This window comes from Hypanus sabinus, chromosome 17 (assembly GCF_030144855.1).
Source record: "Hypanus sabinus isolate sHypSab1 chromosome 17, sHypSab1.hap1, whole genome shotgun sequence".
NCBI lineage: Eukaryota > Metazoa > Chordata > Chondrichthyes > Myliobatiformes > Dasyatidae > Hypanus > Hypanus sabinus.
The window spans coordinates 63,379,724-63,405,989 of record NC_082722.1 but is presented as its reverse complement, the minus strand read 5'-3'; the positions used below and the strand labels follow the sequence as shown (position 1 = coordinate 63,405,989).

Sequence of the window (26,266 nt, the reverse complement as noted above, 5' to 3'; positions counted from 1 at the left end):
TAGCCACTTTCCAACTCTTTTTTTCTCCATAACCTTACAAGGAGTAAGGTTATTCCATAGTGACACGTGAATTTTTTTATTGCACGTTGCTATAATGTTGCGTGATTAAAGTTGGGCTAGCATTGTTGTGGGAGCTTGAATATATCTCTAGTGAACAAGAGCAGGGAAATGAACATTTTGTGTAATTCAGGGAAGGCTGGGGTTTGAGTTGCTGAAAGAGGTTATGAAAGTGAGATTCCCTTTTCTCTTGCCCCTCTTAGTGACCATTAGCAATAAAGTCAATTTGTAGATGGATGACAAATGTGGAGAAATGCAGAAATACCAAAGGCAGAAATGGAGAGACAAATAACATCAAATTTGACATATTCTCTCCTAAAGAAAAACAACTGTGTTGAAAATAAATAATGTTGCTATACCTTTGACCATATAATTCCTTGAGGTTTGGAACGTTTGCAATCTGTTTTGATCACTTGAGTAGGTGTCAGGATGTAATCTACAATTAGATCATGGTCGTCCATCAACTCTTCTGGGATGTCAAGCAACTAGAAAGATAAACTTATAGAAACTACTTAACAGTCTTCACAATCTTTGACAGAATATCAACAGAACTTTTCAACAGTTAGCCGATGCTATTCAGTACTAAACACATTATGTCACTTACTGCGCAGTGCCAAACTTGCTACTGTTGGCATTTGCTCTTTATAGCTGCATCAACAGCACCCTCTGGCACCTTCTTGGAATCAGGGAACTGTAGTGTGAGACATGCCAAATGGTACCTTTAGCAATGAATGAATTAAAGGAAATGCTTAAGGATCAGATTGCAAAGCAGCCTTATCCTCGTGTAAATATACATGCTGGTGTTTATTTTTTCTAAACTTATTTAGAAATTAAACCCAAGTTTAAATGTTTGCACTGCCAATGATTGGCTTCCTGATTGGGGCTGCAGCTTTTGCACTATCCTCCCATGCTAAACCGTGAAGCATGATACTTAATTCTCAGACCCGCAGGGCATTCCCTTCCACTAAAAAGGTATTGCCCTGGGCCGCTAGGATGCTCACAGATGCTTTTTATACGTAAATGCTGAAACACCAGGAGGGAATAAACAAAATAACTCAACTAGAACTTCCCAAGTTTTTATTCCATCTGAAGTTAAAAATGACTGTTTTGAGTTCTGTCAGCTCTCACTGTACAGAGCGCTTCCACCCCCTGGCTAGACGGGATTTACTTATTCATTCTTAGGATGTGGATATTACTGGCAATGCCAGCAGTTATTGCTCACACCTAATTGCCTTTCAGAAGGTGGTTTTGGGCCACCTGCTTGAAACTGTGCGGTTCTTCTGGGGAAGATACAGTTCTTCATCCACAAAGAAGTTAGAGGAGTGAGGAACAATGAAGGAATGGTGATATATCTCCAAGTCAGGTTAGTCTGTGATTTACATAGAGGAGGGATTGGGGGGGGGGGGGAAAGAGGCAGGGGTGGTTGGTGGATGGTACCCTGCAGTTGATTGGGGGGGGGGGAAGAGGCAGGGGTGGTTGGTGGATGGTACCCTGCAGTTGATTGGGGGGGGGGGAAAGAGGCAGGGGTGGTTGGTGGATGGTACCCTGCAGTTGATTGGGGGGGGAAGAGGCAGGGGTGGTTGTTGGATGGTACCCTGCAGTTGATGGTGTCCCGATGTGCTCTGTTACAACTGCCCTGCTTGCTGACAGAATCACCAGTTCAGCAAAGCACTGTCAGATTCTTCAAATTGTCCAGCGTCAGAAGAATCATCCTCAGCTTTACTTCCTTGCAACTTGACTCCTCCTGACTAGACCAATATGCCCTACTAAAAAAATCACAGTCTGCATTGAAATGTGATAGATTTACTATGAGCGAAGAGCAGTTCTGAATGTGCTTGGCCAACATCGAGCAAGCAGCAATTACTGTTAAAGGAAGAAGAAGATCCCGATGAGAAAGCAGAAAGACGGACTGATCACACAGACTTTATACAATGCTTGTATATTTGTTCCCCAGTAATTTTTTTAAATTGGAAACTGAAGAGCCAAAATAAGAATTTCAACTCGAACAGCAGGGGTACGTGGTCTTCTATCTGGGATACTGAATGATCTTGTCAAAACAAGTGAGCAGAAGGACCCACTCTTGAGGGAACTAGTTCAATTGTCAACTAACTCGAAATATTTGGTACTGTGCAAAAGTCTTAGGCACAGCTAGAGGGCGACATATTTGTGAATATGGAGTAGAGAGTGAGTTTGTAGATCAGGTGGGAGGAAAGGATGTTGGGAATGCCAAGGGTGAAGCACTGTGGGAGGGGTGTGGGACAGGTGGAAGACGAGTGCCGGGGTGGGGTTGTGTGGCTGCAGACACGCCCTGCCCCAAAACATCAGGCAAGGTCATTTGTTTCCAAACAATTGGCTTATAGATCATTACAGCTTCCTGGTTCCTCCCCTCTCCCTTCCACTTTCTTGAACCATGATACCCTCGCCCTGATCCCTTCCCACTCTTGGTCCACAATGGAGACCCATATCAGAATCAGGTCTATCATCACTCATGTATTTTCATGTTTTTTTCTTTGTAACAGCAGTACAGTACAATACATAAAATTACTACAGTACTGAGCATGAGTCTTAGGTAAACCTATCAGTGTTGGTTTGATTGAGTAGCCGCTACACTAGCTATGCATATGTGTCCTAAGACTATAGCACAAAACTGTAGTAACTGGAAATTAATTTTAAGTAATAAGGGAGAGCTTGGCAGGTAATTGCAAAGTGATTTGATATAAACTAAGTGGCATTCAGAAATGTTTTGCTCAGCCCAAAAACCAAAGATTCACAGAGTCATACAGCATGGAAATAGATCCTTCAGCTAACTCATCCATGTCAACCAAGGCATCTTCTTGAGCTTGTCCCATTTGCCTGCATTTAGCTGGTATCCCTCCTAACCAGGGGTTTCCAGCCATTTTTGATGCCATGGACCCCTACCATTAACAGAGGTCAGTGATCCTCAGGTTGAGAACCCCTGCTCTAAACCTTAGCTATGTCAAAATGACCACTGTTTTTTGTAGTCTTCTGTTAAGTCAACAAATGCGAAAATTTGATGGCTAGTTGGAATATTTTTTTTAAGGAATTAACAATACATGAACAGTAGCTCTCAAGAGTGAACAGATCAAACAAGTTGCTGGTGAATTCGGATCTTTGTGATTGCATCAATAGCAGAGAATTTCTTGTGCCCAACTGTTTGCAAATGAGTGAAAGAACAGAGGAGGTAAAGAGGGAAAAATTCTGAGTTGCAATACTAGCAGCTTCTATTTTCGAGATGGTTCCAAAAGCAGCTTTCATCAGCTATTCCACAAACAAAATTACACAAAAGAACATGAGCTATTAGAGTTGCTTTGGATTTTAAAAAATTGCCTGCTGAGCAAGGATTCCAATATTTTTGATTGGGCCAAGGAAAATGCTTTGTCTTTGTGAACTCTGATGAAAGAAGTTTTAAGGTTTGCATTGTGCTCAAATCCCCCAAGGGCATGATCTCCCTACCTCTGATCCCACTCTCCTTTCAGCCCCTCTTGCACTTACTCCCATTCACTTCCCATTTCTCACTTCCTTTCCTTCCATTGGTTCACTCTCACTTTCCTGTCCTAATCTTTCTCTTGTCCTCTCCTTTCACCAGCAGGTTCCACATCAGGGTAGCATTCCTGTGCAGCGGCATCGTGGTTTCAGGGTTCTGGGATCATTCCTGACATCCTGTCTTGTTTACATGAAGTTTCAAATGCTCCCTGTGACCACGTCTCTGAATGTTCCAGTTCCCTCTGATATATCTGCACTGGTTGAAAAGTTAATTCATTATTGTAGAGTTACCCCTAGTGTAAGCAGACAGTAGGAGAATCACAGTAGGGTTTATGGAAATGCAAAATACAGGAGTAACAGTTGGCCATCTGACCCTGCTCCACTATTCAGCACGATCATGGCCAACTGTGATTTCGAATCATAGACTCCCCTGTACTGTACCATCTTACTTGCATTCGATCTGCTCAGTATGATTTTTTTTGGTTGCTGTTTCTATGAGATTCCCTTTTATTCCTCCAAATTCTTGTAAATATAGGCCTAATCATTCCTATTTCTCTTCAGAAGATGGACCATCACTGCACTCCCTCTAGGGCAAGAACATCTTTCCTCAAATATGAAAACAACACCGCACAATGCTCAAAGATGTGGCCTCACCATGGCCTTATACATTTCCAGATCAAAATTTCTGCTCCTGTAATCAACTGTTCTGATCAGGAAGACCAACATACCATCTACCCGAATCTCACGAGTTTGCTCACTTTTTGTACTATTTATTTCTTTATATATTCTTACTATAATTAATAGTAATTTCTATGTGTTGTACTGTACTGCTACCACGAAACAACAAATCTCACAACATGTCAGTGATAATGAACCTGATTCTGATCTGCAAGCTTAGCTTTGGCAACTAATGCACAAGGACACTAACCCACTCCCCATCAGCTGTTTCTGCCTAAAAATTATCCCCCTTATACTCCACCTACTGTGCATTTATTAATTCCATTCAACTCACTCAAATCATACTGAAGGCTCACTGCATCTTCTTTATATCTCATGTTTCCATTCAACTTAGCTATTTGCAAATGTTTTTTCATCCAAATCAAGATGCAAGACAATGAAGTTGATGGGGTGGGTTCATTGCTATTTAGTTATAACTATTAAATTGTCTATTGGTTCCTCAAGGTTGTTATAGCCAGGGGTGGTAATGGGAACAAGCTCACTCTACCTATAAGTGCTTCCAATGGCATGCGCACCAAATAACCTCTGACAACCAAGTTCACCTCATGCTCTTCACAAGTGGCGTTGCTGCTAAGGACGGCAGAACCACTTCTACTGACAGAAGGGCCAAAGGCAGATTATTGGTGCCTTTAAACTAGTCGCTTCAGGCAAATGGGCTCATCAGCTGTGGTTGGCAGTTCACCGAGAAGGAAGCTGTGAACTTAAACCTTCTCTGCCTTGCGGCTATACCCACTCATGAGGAGGGTTTGTGGAATAAACTTAGGGGGCAAAATCCAGAGCTGCAGTCCCAAAGGCAGTCCTGCGTTGAGTTCAATGCAGACTGGCAACTCCTGTGACACTTCTGGTACCAAACGGTATCAATCTCTGCAGTTTGTTTGGGTTCATCAGAAACGTGGCGGGGAAAGCTTGCAACATGAACAGCAGTTTGTTCTGCATATTGTACTGTCCCGGCATACATATCTACAGCTCGGATGCAATATCCATGTTCAACTCTGACCCATGGAAGCCTGCACCTCAAATCTTTCTTCAAAGCATTCTTTCAAAAACATACAAGATCTGTAAGTAATGGTAAAACTTCCTGAATTTGTTTTAAAATGTAGTACATATTAAAATAATAAAGAAACTTAAAATATAAAATCTTCAAAAACATATTCAAGCAAAAAAATCTAAACACTAGATATTTTGCAGATGCAGGAATAATTCCACTTCATAGAATCTACCAGACCTGCTATGTTCCTCCAGCGTCTTCTGTGTGTTACAAAAAATTCTAAATTATACTTAATAAACAGTTATAGTTCCTCTCCACCCCTTCCAAAAAAAATTGAAAAGCTCCAGGTCTAAGCAGGCTGAGGATGTTCAGACAATTCCTGCTTGCAACAGCTTTATACTCCCACAGGCGTGGCTAAATAGTGATGATCCAACCTTAATAACATGCTCATAAGAAAAGTCTGCAGATGCTGGAAATCCAAAGCAGCACACACAAAATGGTAGAGGAATTCAGCAGGTCAGGCAGCATCCATAAAATGAATAAAGAGTCAATGTTTCAGGCCAACACCCTTCTTCGGCACTGGAAAGGAAGGAGGAATGAAAGGGAATGGGGATGGGAAGGAGGATAGCTAGAAAGTGAAGCCAGGTGGGTAGGAAAGGTAAAGGGCTGGAAGGAAAGGAATTTGATAGGAGAAAGGGAAAACAGAGAGGACCCAGGGAGACATGATAGGGAACCAAGAAGAGGTAAAAGGTCAGGGTTGGGAATAGAAGAACAGGGAAGTGGGAGGGAATTTTTTTTAACCAGAAAGAGAAATCAATATTCATGCCATTAGGTTGGAGGCTATCCAGACAGAATATAAGGTGTTGATCGACATGACAGAACAGGAATGGGAATTAGAATTAAAATGGTTGGCCACCAGTACGTTCCGCTTTTGGCGGGTGGAGTAGAGGGGTTTGACAAAGTGATCCCCCAATTTATGACGGGTCTCAACAATGGGAGCACTGGCCGCAATAATGCTATGCTCAATGTTTTGTAGGGGTACGTTTACAATTGCAGATAAGTAGATATATTCCCATCCAAAATCTGGCCTAATGTTTTGAATGTCCTTTGGTACATGATCAATCTTTTAATCATTTATTGAAATGAATAAACAAGGGATCAAATCTTAAGTAATCATACTGTAATTCATAAATTCTAACTGGTGCCAAACATCACCATTAAAACTGCCATGTAATTGGTTATAATTGATGAGCAGAATTGTCCAAGTACTATATTAATGTGCAGACATGAATTAAGAAATATTGATCACTAATTTTCAATTGAATGTTTATCTACTTTGAGTAGGCAATCAATACAAGACCACGAAGACAGCAATGATGGATGGATATATGCAAAAAATACCATGAAGAACTATTCTTTCACTCCAGAGAATCTGACCATACAACTTAATTTATGGTGGTGTTTTAAATGATCTGAATTAATTTGGCACTAAAAGCAAATGAGTCTGCCATCGGCTTGTAATTGAGGAGAAAGAAGTCAGCAGAAGGGTCAATGTCCTCTTGAAAGTACTTAGGAGTGGCCTTTCAGTGTTCCTGTTGAATATTTTTACTGTTAAATAATGCTTATTAAATATACTTCAGGAAGACAATCAGTGAATAAGAAGCAATAAACAGACTTGTGCTTCGTGAGTTTCAAGAATCAGTTGCCATAGTTTCACATGTTGACTTTATGGTTATTCAGGGATTGCAGTTCAGTATCTAGGGTGGGAACAATTTGTACAAAGACCATGGAAGGGGCAGCCGTTATCTTGTTGCATTTGCACCATACAAGTGTGTGGAAAAAATGCCTTTAGATGGCTAGATATGATTCTACTGCTATTACAACAAAGCTTTGCAACAGTTATTTAAAATCTCATGATTTAAAGGTTCATATAGAGGATGATGGGGAGCCACCCATGAATGCTGGGTAATTTCCTCTGACATTCAACACTGCAAGTCACGAGTGTTTAAATGACAAAACTTCAGAAGAATAATTATATTTGGATTAAAGTACAGTGAAACAGCTGAAACCCCATTTTAAAGATATGCCTACTGTTCTCATTTGTAGATGATAGCTTGGTTTTCTTCTTCTTTCAGGTGAGATGTTAAGCCATTTGACAAAGATCTCAGACTAATATTAATCTGTGAATCAGTGTCATTCAGAATAACTTTTTTACCAAGTACAACACTTTTGCACATGACAACAACATTTCATTTAAAACTCAATCATTTGAGTCATGCATATTTGCAGATTAGAGCTGGATACTTCATGCACTACAATGTCAAACTGAGTGTAGAGTTTACCTTGCCATTACTTACACTAACTTCATTTGTGCACGCTGGGATCGGAAATGGCACGGACCTGTCAGATAAAGTGGGCTTTGACAGGAGAGTGGAACATTACTCTGCAATTAAAGAGGGCCACCCTCACCAACTTCTCCTTTGTGGAGCCTGAGGTGTCCATCAAATTGCAGGTAGGTTTACTTTATAAGTGTATTGCTCAACAATCATTTCCACCAACCTCAAAATATAAGCCCAGTGCACATCTAACTCTTTCCCAGATCCTGGCACAATAGTGCCATTGGCACACCCATCATGTCTCTCTTGTTCCAGGATTTTTAAAAAAATGCCTTGGAACATTCAATCTTTCAAGTACATTCACAGAATCTTCATTTATTTTCTCATCTGAAGAGAAACCATTCCCATAACGTTTCCTTCCACGCTTTGCTAATCAGAAAATCAGTTCTACTTACACATTCATGACCTATATAGTATTTCCAAAGAATGCAGTAATTAACATGGCTAACAATCTGTTGGATCAACTGTTTCCGATGTTGGGGAAGTCCAGAACAAGGGGTCACAGTTTAAGGATAAAGGGGAAGCCTTTTAGGACTGAGATGAGGAAAAACTTCTTCACACAGAGAGTGGTGAATCTGTGGAATTCTCTGCCACGGGAAACTGTTGAGGCTGATTCATTGGCTATATTTAAGAGGAAATTAGATATGGCCCTTGTGGCTAAAGGGATTGGGGGTATGGAGAGAAAGCAGGTACAGGGTTCTGAGTTGGATGATCAGCCATGATCATACTGAATGGCAGAGCAGACTCGAAGGGCTGAATGGCCTAATCCTGCACCTATTTTCTATGTTTCTAGGAACTCCGTGGGTTGAACAGCTTCTATAGGAACAGTCGATGTTTCAGGTCAATACCTGCCTCACGACTGAGAGTGAAGAGGAGAGATGGCCGAAGTAGGGGAAATAGAGCGTGGTAAAACAGAAGCTAAAGATGACTGGTGGACTGAGGACAGTGTATGATGATACGCAGGTGGGGACTGGAGTTGGGAAGCTTTGGCAGGTGAATGATAGATGGAGGCAGACAAAGAAAGGCATAGATTTCAGCATCTACAGTTTAGACTTACAGCAGATTGAAAAGCTTGAGAAAGATGATGTGCTGGAGCTTTTGGAAAGCATCAAGATGAATAAGTCTCCGAAACCGGATGAGATGTACCCCAGGCTACTGTGGGAGGGGAGGGAGGAGATTGCTGAGCCTCTTGCAATGATATTTGCATCATCAATATGGACGGGAGAAGTACCGGAGGTTTGGAGGATTGTAGATGTTGTACCCTTGTTCAAGAAATGGAGTAGAGATAGCCCAGGAAGTTATAGACCAGTGAGTCTTACTTCAGTAGTTGTTTAGTTGATGGAGAAGATCCTGAGAGGCAGGATTTATGAACATTTGGAGAGGCATAATATGATTGGGAATAGTCAGCATGGCTTTGTCAAAGGCAGACCGTGCTTTACGAGCCTGATTGAATTTTTTGAGGATGTGACTAAACTCATTGATGAAGGTAGAGCCGTAGATGTAGTGTATATGGATTTCAGCAAGGCATTTGATAAGGTACCCCATGCAAGGCTTATTCAGAAAGTAAGGAGGCAAAGGATCCAAGGGGATCTTGCTTTGTGGATCCAGAACTGGCTTGCCCACAGAAGGCAAAGAATGGTTGTAGATGGGTCATATTTTGCATGGAGGTCAATGACTAGTGGTGTGTCTCAACCATCTGTTCTGGGACCCCTACTCTGCATGATTTTTTTTTAAATGACCTGGATAAGGAAGTGGAAGGGTGGGTTAGTAAATTTGCTGCTGACACAAAGGTTGGGACTGTTGTGGATAGTGTGGAGGGCTGTCAGGGGTTACAGCAGGACATCGACAGAATGCAAAACTGGGCTGAGAAGTGGCAGATGGAGTTCAACCCAGATAACTGTCAGGTGGTTCTTTTTGGTAGGTCAAATATGATGGCAGAATATAGTATTAATAGTAAGACTCCTTGCAGTGTGGAGGATCAGAGGGATCTTTGGTCCAAGTCCATAGGATACTCAAAGCTGCTGCGCAGGTTGACTCTGTGGTGAACTGCGGGATTGAGCTGAGGAGCCGAGAGGGAATGTTGCAGCTATATAGGACCCTGGTCAGACCCCACTCGGAGTACTGTGCTCAGTTCTGGGCACCTACTACATGAAGGATGTGGAAACTATAGAAAGGGTGCAGAGGAGATTTACAAGAATTTTGCCTGGATGGGGAGCATGCCTTATGAGAATAGGTTGAGTGAACTTGGCCTTTTCTCCTTGAAACGGCAGAGGATGAGAGATGACCTGATATAGGTGTATAAGAAGCTGAGAGGCATTGATCGTGTGGATAGTCAGAGGCTTTTTCCCAAGGCTGAAATGAGAGGACACAGTTTTAAGGTGCTTGGATGTAGGTACAGAGGGGATGTCGAGGGTAATTTGTGTTGTTCGTTTTTAAGCAGAGAGTGGTGAGTGCACGTAATGGGTACCAGCGATGGTGGTGGAGGTGGATACAATAGGGTCCTTTAAGAGACTCCTGGATAGGTACATGGAGCTTAGAAAAATAGAATGCTATGGGCAAGCCTAGGAAATTTTAAAACTAAGTACATGTTCAGCACAGCACTGTGGGCCGAAGGGCCTGTATTGTGCTGTAGGTTTTCTATGTTTCTTGTGTCTCCAATTAACATGGCTACTTTGGTGTTGCTTAACTTTATAATTAATGGAAAAACATGTGCCTGCCTTTTCAAGTATCCTCCTGAATATTGAATCCACTAAAGGGACTGCACATATTTGTAGGGATTAGTGCAATGCTTTAGGCTCCAGGTGTAAGATTGGAGTTCGAGCTGTAGCTGTCTGTTAAAAGTTTGTATGTGCTCCCTGTGACTGTGTGAGCTTCCTCCTACCTCCGAGCAAGGTGTATCGTTGGAGTTTGTAAATTGAGAGAGTTATGTTGGCACTAGAAGCACGACGACACTTATGGGCTGCCCAGGACAATCCTCGCTGATTTGATTTGATGCAAACTACACATTTCACTGTAGGTTTCAATGTACACCTGACAAGTACAGCTAATCTTAATTCTGCCCAATCACATGGGACCCTGAGATGGTCAGGAGGCTGTGTTTGACAGCAACCTGGACTATTTACACAACAGGTAAATTTTCTTATAAGTGTTGGGGGTTGATATTACTGTGAGATGAATAGTGCTAGGCCATTCACAGGCTCAATGAGAGACTGTTAAATTAGATCCAATCCTATGCTCTTTGCCAATGCCCATGTTATGTGTGATGAGAAAACCATGGGGAGATGGGGTCCAGAGTTGACCCCCGTGACCTATGCTGCTAACGAGAGAGCGGGATAAAGAGAGGGAGAGGTGCCTTGCTACACATGCTGATAAAGAGAGAGACACAAGGATTTAAAATTATGGCTTCTTCGCTGATTGTTGACTTGAGCGCCAAGGACTCTGCCTGCTTGTGTGAATCCTTGCTGACACAGCAGAGTGATGCCAGGTGTCTGCTGAGACAGGAGGGAGTGGCCCAGTTTGATGGACATGATCAGTTGATGGATGGCTGGTACCCGGGCTGGGGAGATAAAAGACGAGTCTGCTGGGACACAGGCAGACACGCCACTGGACACTGAACGAGTGTTGTACACCCACAGGAAGGTGGGGGCTTGGAGGATCGATTCGGGGGAATCAGTCCAAAGCTCACAGTGTGTGAAGGCAGGCCGGTGGGGGCTTGTGTGTGTGTCCACCCTCGCCTGGGTGATGAGATAAACCACTGAAGAACGGCCTAACCAGAAATGGAAGGGTCATAATCGATGACCACAACAATACAATGGAAGGTTTGCCTGCTGCAGCAGCTCATCTCTCGCTCACTCACTCTCTCCAACGTCACAACAGCAACTACCTCAATCCAAACTGAACTGAACTCTGCATTATCTTAAGACTATTCATTTACCCCAGACTACGATTGAGCTTGGTTTTGACTCTTATTCCTACACTTCTGTAATTACCATTGCTAACCTGTTTATATGTATATTTGCATTTTTGATACTGTATTACTTAGTTTACACTAGTTACAGTATCACCAGACTCCAAGGTATCATTCCATTTCTGCTGGTTTGGTAACCCGGTCACGGGGTACGTTGACACCCACAATGCTATTTCATTTTGCTACATGCAATTGTTTCTCTTTTTAAAGGTGATAAAATTTGATTCCACTTGTGGTCTTTGAATACGGATCTTCCTTCCACTGGGACACTTTACCATTTGCTCAATTAAAACTCATTAAATTTGAATGTGTCCACCAATTTACCCCCTGAACTTGGTTCCAATGACAATAACCCTAGTTTCGATCGCTTGTCCATAAACCCTTCACCATTTTACTCAGCCATTATCATGAACTCATTCTGCATTTGTAATCCAAGCTATATTTGAATATTCCTTTCTGAACCTTGCAAACAAATCCTGCTGTATTAAAATATAGATTTTGAAATGAAAGACATTACTCACAGACACTCTTAAAAAAAAATGCCAGAGGTACGCTGAGGGTTGACCAACAACTGAAACAGGCAGGTTAATGTTCCGAGTTTAATATTTCAATAGAACAAAATGTCCCGCTGTCCTTTCGCAGTATTTGCAAATTTTATTTCAAATTTCACCATTTGCGGTTTTCTTTTTTCCTCTGCAGTAGCTCATATTTATTTTTCCAAGTTTGAAAGAAAATATTCTATTGATGGCCTCAATCACAACATGGTTTTCAACACTGTTCATTTGCAAAAGATTCACACTGCAGTCCAAATTGGATTGGGTGCCAATTGATGGAATATTTTGGTGCGAGATATTGGGGGAAAACTAGGCTGCATACATTTAAACTGTATAGAAGTACGGATGGGCTGGATATTTTTTCAAAGGAATATTGAGGGTCTGGAAAGTGTTGCTGGCTCACGTGGTAGTTTCCAATGCTCCTCATGCCTGTAAAAGGAAGCCGGAGGAGTGTTTGGCCGGCCGATGGATTGCATCATGTCGGAGGTGAATGGATTAACAGTTAATACACATTTAGTCAATGTGATCTTCTGGACTTGTTTCAATTTCCTTAGGGGGGTTGTGCAAAAATTTTCCAGATTTCACCCCCTGCCTTTCCCCTTTATTAGTTTTGGTTTTCTTTTGTGGTTTCAGCTCTTTCCCAGGAGAATACAGTACATGGCTGTAGGTGTGAACCGGAATGACTGTGGCCAGCGTAATGAACCAGCAGTTAATTTTTTGCCATTTTCATACAATCACATATGAGACACTTACACTTAGCTACAGAATATAGGATTAATGTTCATGGCTTGGCTCACTTTTTTGCTCCAAAAGTAAAATAAATTTGGCTATATTATTTTATATGACTATACAAAGTAATTCCTTCATGTTACACTTCATATTTCCTTACAGTTAAGTTCAACAAACCTGGCAGTCGTGTACGGTGGTAACAACAACTGTATTCTCATCAATGCTTCCCATCGACACCATCATGGAGTACTCCAAGTCGGCAAAGCCCTCTCCTTTCCCAATTCTCCAGCCTTGCAAATTGCATAAAGTGTCAAACAGGCAACAAGAAAACAGATGAACAATGGTGAGGATGTCAACATAAAATGGATGTTAAACATGACAGAATTAGATGTTCATTTCCAAACCCTGGTTTTATGTGCATCAGCTCCATTAATTTGAGTTCAATCAAACCTTATCATCTGCGTACTAATTCACGTCAACTCCAATTCCCGAAGCACTGCCAAGCATGAAGGCACGCCTGGAGACACAAGGGACCGCTGATGCTGGAATCTGGGATAGCACGCAAGATGATGAAGGAACTCAGCAGGTCAAGTAGCATCTACAGAAGAAAAATGGAATTGACATTACGGGATCCGAAATGCTGACTATCCATTTCCATCCACAGATGGTATCTGATCCACTGAGTTCCTTCCACATCTTGTGTACTGATAAAGGCAAGCATGCCATTTGCTTTCTTCACACAACCTACATGCATTGTCACTTCCAGGGAGCCATATTCTTGAAAACCAAAGTCCCTAGACTCCGTGGTTCTTCTCCAACAATATCTCTTAGTGCTATTCCACTCTCTGAATGTGTCTGATCCCAATTTGAGTTTCAAAATGCACTTACCTCGCACTTGTTGGGATTACATTTCAGCTGTCAATATTCTGACCAACTTTTTAATCTGATTTCTAACTTCTGCTTTAAGATGGCATTCGTGAAATACAGTGATGCCTTATTGGTAGCAAACAAATCTACTAATCACACTTTTTCTAGACAATGATCACTGCAACTGATAACCTGTAACTTCCCTGTTCACCAGCTCGATTCATCCCATACCGGATCTTTCCAATCTGGCCTGGTACTGGAATCAGTCAAGCATCAGGCCTGGCCCACCCACCTTGATTCAGCCTGTACACGCCACATCACACCCTTCCTGCACCTTTGAGACTTCAGTTCACACAGCAGAAATGCCAGATTGTACAGGCAGTCCAAAAGTTCAAATCTGGAGCAAGCCGATGCTTGTCCTTTGCTGGAGCAGAGTTGGAGCCAATTCCAAGTGACAGATCCAAGGCGAGGAAGAGACAACCCAGTGGGGACTAGGCCCGAGAGCGAGGAACAAGATGACGTTTGACTGATTCCAGTACCAGGCCAGAATGGAAAGGCCAGGCACAGAACAAATCAAGTTGGCAGAACCCCAGGCCTGAGAGACCAATCTTTGGTCGATTTAAGCACCGAGCCAGGTTGAAAAGGTCAGGGTGTCAGGATCGGAGGCAAGGGACAGGTCAGTGTGCAGCCGGCTGCTCCACGAGGTTTGCTAGTTTCTGCGCTGAACTGAGGCTATGGCCTGCAACTAATGGGCTCCAGGACCAGCTGCAGCAATGACTGGCTTCATGGCTGTGAACTCACTTGGTGAACGTTAGTTCTGAATGTTATCTGCTTACTTTTTATTGCTTACACTATCTGTTCTTTTTCCTGAATACTGGGTGTTTGACGATTTTTTTTTTAAATGGGTTCCGTTGGGGTTATTTTTTGCGTCTGCTTGTAAGGAGACAAATCTATATAAAATACAGTACCGTGCAAAAGCCTTAGTCAAATATATAGCTGGGGTGCCTCTAAGATTTTTGCACAGTACTGAATATTGGTTAAAATAGGAAGGTAGTTGGGAAACAGAAATAAGAGTAATTAGCTTAGTATTAGCTCAGTGGTACCAAGTGTTATTGTGCAAAAACTGGAAAAACAGTACTGTGAAAGTCTTAGGCACCCCGGCTATATATATTTGCCTGAGACTTTTACACAGTACTGTACATACTTTGATAATAAACATATTTTGAACTTTGATCTATCTCCAGCCTTAGACATCCTTACAAAACACCATCAAATTTTGTGCCTTCTCCACACTTACTAATCATTCCTCCTACTTGAAGTGGAGGCTATTCACTTGACCAATTCTTGGGACTAATTACAAATTGCTTTGAGGATATATGTGAGTAAACTGGACCCGTTCTCCGGCATAACCTCAATGTGTACAATTCTGAAGGGGTCTGACAGGAGAGACTATTTCTCTAGTAGGGGGATCTAGAAATGGCGTCTCAGGACAAAGTCTATCTAGCGTCTAAATGAGGTGACTCCTGAATCATTGGAATTCTCTAATCCCAGGGAGTTGTGGATGATGCGTCCCTTTAGGTTGACAGAGTTAGATTTTGGTGAGTCAATTATTAGGATCAGGCAAAAAAGTAGAAGGCAGGCCACAACTTACAGAATGAAAGACCAAGCCCGAGTGGCTAGATAAAATATTCCTCAACAATTTTAAGTACTTCTATTCATCTTCATAGCTGTACAAACCAGCGTGAGCACAGTTCACCCCCAATTTTTGGCTGCTTCCACTTCACCACAGGTGACCATACTCTCTCTCTGTTGCCAAGGAGACCAAGCTATGGAAACTGCACCCCAGATCGCTTCATGACTCTATTTTTCTCTCAAGACACTTCGTAAAACCAAATTCTTTCACCAAGCTTTTGATCATCCACCCTAATACTTCGTATTGTGGTCTACTGTTAAAAGACCACTCAGTCCTGAAGAACCGTCTCTATCTGAAACGTCCACTCTTTAATCATTTTCAAAGATGCTGCCTGACCTGCTGAGTTCCTCCAGCATTTTGTGTGCGTTGATTTGGAATTCCAGCATCTGCAGACTTTCTCTTGTTCACTATTAAATGTTGTCTGGTAATTTCCCAGTGAAGATCCTCAAGGTATTTTGTGAATTACGCATTTTTATACTAAAAGTCCAGACTGGTGGTACAGTGCAACTTATCTATAAGTGCATATTTCATATTTACATTATAAATGTTACCTTCCTTAGATACAGCCACAGAGCCCACCACAACTAGGTCTATGTGAACTTTCGCATCAAGTCTCACAGGTACACTGAAGTCCTTCACTCCCTGGAGAGAGTAACAGGAAATATAATATCACACAGTTGAAATCGTCACCAACTAGCCAAACATGAACAGAGAGGTAAAATTTACATAATGTCTTGATTATTATAAAAATCTACAGTGACCAATTACATTTCAAAAATACTTAGAAGAAAAAAAAAACTGCAGAACGTAGGAATCTGAAAAGTCAGGCAGAGAGAATATGTCAAAGCCTTGCAGTATAACTGCTGAAAATGCTTTATTAACTATACAGAACACTATGACATCCTGAGGTTATGGACATTGCTTAATCTAAATGCATTTTTTCCTCTAAATAAAATTATTTATTGTAACAACTTCAAAAGGCACTTCTTACAAAATTACTTTTTGTTCCAGATTTTTATTTTTTTTAATATATAAGTGTCAGGGCATTCCAGTCTATAACATCTTTTTTCTTTCAGAAGGACACGAGGACTGTGGGTGACCTAACCATCATGGTTTTCTACACAGATGTAACCATAGGCCAGATCAGTCTTGCCACTGTTGGTGAGATTGCCAACCATCAAGTATAAGGTGGGAAGAAGAATGAGAACACAGAAATTGCTACAAATTGTCAAAAGGCTAGAGAGAAAATGAATAAAAATGATAATATACAGGTTGCACAACCAGGGAAATATGTTGAGTAAGATGTTAAAAGTTCTAATGGCATTAATCTGAAGGCGGTGTAGCAGTTACTTTAAAACAAACCAAAACCACTGAGCAGGGGACTCAACACTGTATGACGTGCTTCCAAATTATGAGTTCTAAGTTGAAAAAAGTACGATCAATCCTTTATTACGAAACCAGCAACGAAGAACAATCTAATATTTTGATTAACGTAATCAAAACTAGCAGCCAACAAAAAAGAAAATCAACCCTGGCTACCTCCCTATCAACAAACTAAACTAACTAATTAGGACAAAGCATGTATGCATGACTATACTCATTTGCTTCTACCAGACCCCAACCCACGTGACAAATTACTACAACCCATAATAAACGCACATAACACAAAACAGAATACAGACAGACAGAAAATAGATAACTGTTCATGGCTTCTACAGGCAGTTCCATTGTCTCTTGGTCAAATTTATCCATCAATCAACATGAAGAACACTTGAAAAGAAGTCTCTTTGTTGATACATTACTGTCAGTGGAACCTGACAGGCACATAACGGGTGTGATTTCTCAGCATAACAAAAATAATCAATAATTATTTTAAGAAGCAATAGAGCATTAATGTTGTCCTGATAACGTGAATTTTTTGTATAAATACAGATTTTCCATTACATAAAATAAAATATTATTTTCTGTTGAGATGATCATTAGGGCTTGAATTTTTATTTTGGTTCAGGGCTTTTCCATTCAGTTTTATTTAGCATTTAAGAAAAAAAAGGTAATCTTGATTATAAAAAACTTCCATCGTGAAACCTATCAATTATCTTTCATTATAAAGTGCAAATAACTTGAAATTGATAAAAAATAGCAACAGGTACATATTCAAAGTACATAATTTATTCAAATTTACCGTCATCTATTGAATGACATTCAATGCCGCAGACTACCACTTTCAGAAACCAAAGCGATTGGTTCAAAGGGAAAGTAGCCTACCATGTGCAATTTAAAAGAAACTTCCAGCATTCTTACAATAAAATGAAAAAGAGTCAATTCTCAACAACTAACTTTATTATTGGCATAAGATTTCACTGGTGAAATAAGAAGGGCTACGTGAAAACAAGATATTTTAAGTGATTTGCTGTTGTTTAATTATTTAAAACTGAAAAATTCAATACCTAACAAGAATACCAATTTAGACCAAACATTCTGTTGCTAATTATTTTCCTTTGGCTGATGTGAAGGGATGGAGAAAGAACCGTCAGAATTTTAGCATTCTTAGATGATTCTGCAAAAGATGCTGATTCAATAGCTAGTTGAGATTTAAAGATTCAAAGTACATTTATTATCAAATTATGTAAGCAGTATACAACCCTGAGATCTGTTTTCCCATAGACAGCCATGAAACAAAGAAAATTATGGAACCCTTTCAAAGAAAAGCCTCAAACCCCCAACGTGCAAAAAAAGAGCAAACGTGAAAATATGCGGAAACCACAGAATATAAAACACCAAACAGAGACATTCTATTTGGTGCACCTGGTAGGTAAATGTGTGCCCTTGTTAAAACACACTGAAAATTGAATGTTTACCTGAAAACAAATGAAGTGTATTTCAATAACCTTTCTGATAATTGCAAATGCCTTTTGTAAACTAGGAAACAGTCAACTCTCCTTCTAACTTTCCCAAATTAATGGTCCTATTCATCAGAAAAACAAAAGAAAAAGAAAAAAATAACTTAAATATTAACTTCACATCATCTAGTTTTGAACAAAAAGATTAGTTTCCTATACACACGATGTTAGCCCAAGGAGTTAACCTTTATAATGGAACTCCTGTCATAGAGTCACCAATATCATTACACCTGGATGTGTGACCACAAAACTGCATCTAATCATTTGCTGTAGATTCTCTGCACGTTTTTTTTCAAGTCCACTTCTCAGTTAATTCATTAACAGTTCATATCCTGTCACAGTAACAACCTTAAATGGCTGGTGACCTTGTTAATGGAAGTTCTATCATTACCCCTTAACTTCTTCCTCTGTTAAAGGCAACTATGTTTGTGTCCTCTCAATTACACTCAACCTGATCTTGAATCAATGTAACTACTATTTCAAACTCTTCTCAGTTCCAAGTCACATGAGTTGCCAATCTTTAACTAGCTGTTAATATTTGCAGGCTTTGAAACTCATTTCCAAGCAGTAGCAATCGATGTTTTAGAAATAAACACTAGATGGCGCTCCAGCACCTACAGAGCCTTTTGATGTTAACCAGGAGCAGAAATAGCCCCAGCAAGTCAAAAGGCAACAATTGCATGGGTTACTATCGATGAAAAGTCTCGAGTTCATTTGTCATAACTCAGCTAACAGTTATCGCATGAACATATCTAAGAAAAATACGAAAGTTAGAAGCCAGAAAGGATTGCCTCAATTTTTCACGCAGGCTCCTCCAGAACAGTCAGGTCATGATTACCCAAAGTTCATAACTTTTGATTTCATAGTTGGGTACATTGAAAAATGGAAACAGTTGTTACTTTAGTCAATTTAGATTCCTGTGAAAGAGCTCCAGGTATGATGTGTTTTCTTGGCAACGGAAAAAGGTCAGTTTTCAAACTTTTCCATGTGTATATTTGTATGATGGCTAAACTATGGACTAAACCAAGGAACTAGTGCAAGCATCAACTGAACAACTACAACTTAAGTCCAAACCTGATCAATGGTCTCCTTATCTTAATACTTAATAGGCCATTTTCTGCCCTAACATTTGGAAATTTTTGATCAAAAAACTGGTTTTCCAAGACTTACAACACTCAAGACATGCCAACCCACCAACACATCCTCACACCAACACAGATGTGCTTAAGAGCGCCTGTGGCAAATGGAGAAATTTGTAGAATTTGTTGCAGGAATGTAGGAAATGGGACGATAAGAAAGTCATGCTATAAATTGAGCCTGCTAGCACTAGACTAAGTGCAACTAATTGGTTTTGATTGCTTGATCCCGTTCTCTCACTTATTAATGTATAAAAAGACATGGATTCTAATTGTGTAATGCTGTAACATAATCCTTGTCCTTTTATAAATGGTAGAGGATTTGAGCATATAAATGTTTTATTATGTTATATATGGTCATAGTGAGACTTGTATAACATACAATTTTCATGCCAATACTGTACCTATGAAAGCAAATTCTCATACACAGGCAATGCAGCCACGATTCAACAAATTGTTTCCTAAGTTATCTGAGGACAGACTGAATAAACCAGTCTTCTGCTCTCTGGAGAAGAGAGTTACTCTCACTGAAACAAAATTTTAGAGATCTTTTCATGCTATGTACAGAAAGGACCTTTCCTCTGGCTGAGGAATCCAGAACAGTCTCAAAATAAAGTGTGGGATACAAATGTGCAAATCTTTAACTCAAAGATTCAAGATTGAAAACATCCATCCCAAGGAGCTTTAGTATGGGTAACAGTTTGTTATTGTCACATGTACTGAGCCTCATGTACAGCCTCAAAACTTGACTTACATACTGTTCAGATCATTACACCATGCATTGAAATAGAAGGTAAAACAAACACTCTGAATAAAGTATAACAGCTACATAGAAAGAGCAGTACATGTAAACAACAAAATGCAAGATCATAATAAGGTAGACTGTAAGGTCAAGAGTCTTCTCATCTCAGATACTGCCTGAATAAAAACTATGATTTTTGTATAACTGAGGCAATATGGGATATGAGGTTAGGGCAAGAAAATCTTAAAGGAAGAAGATCTTACCATACAGTGGTAAAAGCTCCAGGGCAGGGACTTCCCAACATTTTTATGCGATGGACCTCAACAATTAACTGAGAGGTCCATGGACCCCACAATGGGAACCCCGTTTTAGCAGCAGCTTGGCTTACTCTTGCTCCAATTTCTAATTTAGTGTGACTAAAACAAGAAAGGGATTTATTAATTGGCAGAGTACATACCTGAGCAGTAGAACACACCCTTAATATTTCCTTTGAGGCTCCAGGAGGTGGAACAATTTCATTGAACAGTCCTGTTCTCAACCTAGGTGTTGGGACCAACAATGTTTTTCTAGCCTAGTGAAGTAAAAAGAAACCTGTTTATAACCTGATACAAATCCCTTGATGAATGCCAATATCTAGTTATGGTGTCCACACTGCTTATGGAGTGACATTGCTACAAATTTAATGCTAACATTAAAAATCCATGGAATCTTCAACATTTCTCATTCCATTGTTCAAAGATTCTTTCCTTGTAGCTCTTCAACAATAAAACACTTCATGTATGATAATGACAACCTTTTCTCTTTGTTTGTAATTCATTTTTTAAAGTTACAATTTCCATTCCCCTGCAAGCCATACTTATTGCTTATTTACAACTCCAATATCTACAGTATCTTCTTTGTCAATTTAACAAAAAAATGTTAATTATTTTAAGTTTCGACTTCATGAGAGTTAGAAGACTATATAACTTATTTGAGAGCTGTGCCAATCTGGCCCTTGTTCTCACAGACAACTGATTGATTATCTGAAGGAAGGCCAATGCCATAATTGCTGTTATACCTTTGCCATATATTGGCTTTGGCGATGGACAAAGTTAATTCTCTTTTATTTAAAATGGTAAATGATAACAACTGTTTAAAGGAATAAAGGCAACGAACAGACATGTGAAAACTGAATCGTACAAGCAGTGGTGGAGACAGCCCAGTCCACTACTGTGCACATCCACATGGCAAGTTGTCACAGGAAAGCATCAACAAGGAGCCCCTCTCCCTTTACAACGGGCCATGCTCTCTCTTCACTGCGGCCATCAGGAAGGAGGTTCAGGACCCACAACTCCCACACCACCAGGTTCAGGAATAGTTATTATCCCTCAACCATCAGGCTCTTGGATAATGTCACTCAACTTCACTCACCCAAAGTCTGAACTGTTCCCACAACCTATGGACTCACTTTCAAAGACTCTTCTTCTCATGTTCTTGATAGTTACTGCTCATTTATTGTTATTATATTTTTTGTTTATTTGTATTTACTGTGAATGCTTGCAAGAAAATTAATTTCAAGATTGGATATGGTGACATTATGGGTTTTGATAATAAATTTCCTTTGAACTTTTGAACTATGTAGGAAGAATACAGTTGTGATCATTGATTAAAATGAAAGGACAAGTGCAAAGTAACACAGAATGGGAAGTTAAATCAGGCTAGGATATATACAGTGAATGGCAGGGCCCTGGAGAATGTTATTAACAGTGAGATCTTAGGGTACAAGTTCACAGTCGTTTAAAAGTGGTGCCACATGTACACAGAGTGATAAAGAAGGCCTTCATTGGCCAAGGTATTGTGTATAAGGCAGGACATCAGGTTTCTGTTGTGCAAATTATTGGTTAAGCTGTAGTTGGAATATCACATGTAGTTCTGGCCACCTTGCTCTGCAAAGGATGTGATTAAACTGGAAAGGAAATGAAAAAGATTCCCAGGAATGTTTTTGGAAAAGAGGGATCAGGTATAAGGTGAGGCTGGAAAGTTTGGGACAACTTTCTCTGAAGCAAAGGAGGCTGAGGGCTGAAGTTATGGTTTATAGCGTGACACTATTACTGCTCAAGGCGTTCCAGAGATTGGAATTCAAATCTGACACTGTCCTACGAGGAATCTCTGTTTGTCCTTCCAGTGGAAGGAGTGGGTTTTCCCTGGATGTACCAGGTAGGTTAACCGGGGATTAATCCAACGATGTACCAGGTAGGTTAACCGAGGATTAAGTTGTTTAGGATTAATTGGGGTTGAGGGTTTGCTGGGACGCAAGGCTCAAAGGGTTGGATAGGTCGACTCTGCGCTGCATCACTCAATAAATAGAGAGACATAGATAAAAGTAGATAGTCACAGTCTTTTTCCAAGGGTAGGGGAGGTGAGAGGGAAAGATTTAAAGAGGACTGGGCAGCAACACTTTCAACATAGTGGTCCATACATACCATGAGCAGCCAGAGAAGGTGGTAGAGGTAGAGGCAATGCAATGCAATGCAATGCAATGTTTAAAGATGTATAGACAGGTACACATATAGAAAATGTTTAGACCTTAAGACAGTAAGATATAGGATCAGAAATAGCCCATTTGGCCCATTGAGTCTGCTCCACCATTTCAACATGGCTGATCCATTCCCCCTCAATGTCCTGCCTTCTCCCCATATCCTTTCATATCCTGACTAATCAAGAATCTATCAACCTCTGCCTTGAAAACACTCAAACGCTTTGCCCTCCACAGCTGCCCATGGCAACAAATTCCACAGATTCACCATTCTCTAGCTGAAGAAATATCTCCCCTCTACTTGGAGGCTGTGTCCTCTGGTCTTATGCTCCACCAACATAAGAAACATCCTCTCCCCATCCACTCTCTTGAGGCTTTTCCACATGTTTAGAGGGAAATGGGGGCAATGTAGGTGTATGGGACCAGCAGAGTCAGGCATCATTGCAGGCATGGCCAAGTTCGATCTTCTGACCTCAAACATGCTTTCAGAAAACTGACTAAGTGGTTCCCAAAGAAAACTCAGTATACATGTTTGGGAAAGGCTCTGGATCATGTTCACAATGAGGACAAGTCCATCACTTTACCCGACAGAATATTATTCCTGAAGGAGATGAGCAATCAAAGGTATACTTCAGGTGTGCAATTCTGGTGTTCAATCAAAAGTGTTGTACACCTGAATTGATGTACAACCTTAATAAGGGCGTCAACGGTTAGGGGAGAAGGCAGGAGAATGGGGTTGAAAGGGATAATAAGTCAGCCATGGTGGAATGGCAGAGCAGACTCAATGGGCAATTAGCCTAATTCTGCTCTCAAGCCTTATGGTCCTTTGGTCTTGTATTTCAGGTCTGAAAGTCTTGTTTGCGTGCTGCTGGTTGGCTCTGTCAAGAATATTGCTGGATAAACTGGTGTTGCGGGTATAATGGTGTGGGAATGGGAATGGTGTGGGAATAGAAGAGAATGGGTGTGTAGACATATACAGTACTGAAAATGGAGTTATATATGTTGGAGCAGCTGTGTTGGTATGTCTACTGAGTCTTGTCTGTGCTGATGAGTACGTTAGTGGGTTTAAGGTATTGTTATTTGCAGTGGAGAGTATTGGTATTTTAACAGAAAGGTCAGTGATGGTTACAAATCTAAAAAGAAATAATAACTTTTTTAAAAACATGAACAAAATAGACTGTCAGGTTAAGTTATATAACTCATTCCACAAACTGCACTTCAGATGAAATGGGAAAGATCGCTGGCAAACAATTAACTCAAAACAATTTACAAGTCGACATGCATTAAATTCAGGCCATGCACCCAGTTACTCTGGAAGCAAGGAAATTTCTGGAAGGTTCTGAAGGATGAGTTAAAAATCGGGTGATGATTGGTGATGTCACAACATGACTGTTTGGAATAATCCCTTTAATGCCCTCAAAAGCTGCAGGTAACTTAAACCACCAGCACCGCGTTAACATGAGACGGTGTCAACATGTTAATCTTTTCCATTGAAATAACGCTGCAGATGTACTTGTACCTCAAAGTGAAAGGTTATTAAAATATTGATAGTATCTTACACATTCTTTAAAATATTTACACATGGATTCTGCATATATTGTTTCAACAGGGGATTTTTGATTTCACCATGCCCAACCAATGCATTGTAATGCTCTGTGGAATTTGGGACTTAAAGGATAAAATTGCTAAGTTCACTTTTACCTTGGGTCTGTAATGCAGGATATCAACTATGGGAGAGAAGAGAATCAAATCTAGCTTTGCAGTACACCGGAATGTAATTGTTGAAACAGAAATGCAAAAAATAAGTCAATTTATAGATGGCACAAATATCATCTATAAATTCGGTATCTATAAATAACAGACCATGTCCATCGTTATGGGCATCCACACCCAAAACATGCCCTCTTCTCACTGCTACCATCAGAAAGGAAGTACAGGAGCCTGAAGCCACACACTTAATGCTTTAGGAACAGCTTCCTCCACTCCATTATCAAATTTCTGAATGGACAATGAACCCATGAGTAAACCTCATTAATATTTCCTCTCTTTTTGCACCACTTATTTAATTTTTATGCATTTCTTATAATTTATAGTATATATTATGTAAACTTAGCCAGTTCCATCATGGGCACTAACCTTCCCAGCATCCAGGACATCGTCAAAAGGTGGTGCCTCAAAAAGGCAGCCTCCATCATTAAGAACCCTCATTATTAAGGACCCCTATTACCCAGGACATGCCCTCTTCTCATAGCTACCATCAAGGAGGAGATACAGGCACAGACTCAACATTTCAGAAACAGCTTCTTCCCCTCCGCCATCAGATTTCTGTATGGACAATGAACCCTTGAACACTTTCTCAGTGTTTTCCCCTTCTCTTTTTGCACTACCTATTTAATTTATTTTATTGTACTTATTGTAACTTAATAGTTTTTAGTATTATGTGTTGCAATGTACTGCTGCTGCAAAACTACAAACTTCATGCTGGTGATGTTAAACCTGATTCTCATTCTAACATTTTTGATAACATAAAGGCAAATATATTAAGTGCCTTGGTAATTAATAACAAGAGCTGATGCCATCAATAAGTGGCGTATTTTACATAATGCTAAATTAACATAAATTTGGCATGCTACTTGTGTTTTTGAAATACATTTACAATGTCAGATGGGGATAGATTGAAGGAGATATTCTATTCTTTTAGGTCCTTGTTCCATTTGATAGGGTACCCATATATTGCAGCTGATTAGTATCAATGCCAGAGCAATCTCCATCAAATTGTCTAGTGTGCAGAGGCTCTCCCTCTGATGTGCTTCATCACCTCTTAATCAACAAAGTAGAGGTGAAGCATTTCTCACAGTGATACACAGCAATCTGTGTTTAATATCAGAAAAAGTCAGAGCTAAGGGAAAGAGGATGGGCAGAAAAGCAAGGGAAATGGGACAAATGCATTGTTCTACACAGAGCTAACTCAATGAACGAAAGGGCCATCTTCATTGACTTAGCAATTCCATGCTACCTGAATTTTCATATGGTGTTACATATCATCAATTCTGCCATGTTTGCAACAGGAGGAGGGTTGGGCATGGGGCTAGCCCCATCCTGTAAAAGCCCAGTGCTACAGACACACCAATAGAAGCCCCAAAGACCTCATCCCTGGGAGGGAAAGGATCTTTGAGTAAGTACTCAACGCTGGAAGAACTCAACAGGCCAGGCAGCATCCGTGAGAAAAGAGTAGCCAACGTTTCAGGCCGAGACCCTTCATCAGGAATGGGGGGGAAAGAGATGGCCGAAGCCCAGTAATAGAGATAGGGGAGGGGGTAGGGCCTAGAGGCGCCAGGTGGAAAACCAATCAGAGGAAAGAGGAAAGTACCACCCACTTCAACTCTGCCTCTCATTCCCATCTAGATATGTCCATACATGGCTTCCTCTACTGCCATGATGAGGCCATACTCAGGTTGGAGGAGCAACACCTCATCTACC

The 26,266-nt window shown here is 40.5% G+C and overlaps 1 protein-coding gene across 9 annotated transcripts in view; it reads right to left on the bottom strand.

Annotated features, from left to right (window-relative positions):
- The window catches only part of mthfsd (methenyltetrahydrofolate synthetase domain containing), a 96,243-nt gene that overhangs the window by 3,649 nt on the left and 66,328 nt on the right, over positions 1-26,266 (bottom strand). For 7 of the 9 annotated variants that reach the window (XM_059993191.1, XM_059993190.1, XM_059993193.1 and 4 more), the window contains 4 exons: positions 20,729-20,842; positions 16,045-16,135; positions 13,111-13,223; positions 417-542 (listed from right to left, as the gene is read on the bottom strand). In XM_059993191.1, the coding sequence (XP_059849174.1) occupies positions 417-542; positions 13,111-13,223; positions 16,045-16,135; positions 20,729-20,842 (444 nt within the window). The remainder of the gene's footprint in view (positions 1-416; positions 543-13,110; positions 13,224-16,044; positions 16,136-20,728; positions 20,843-26,266) is intronic. The other 2 variants (XM_059993196.1, XM_059993195.1) reach the window with 2 other exon arrangements.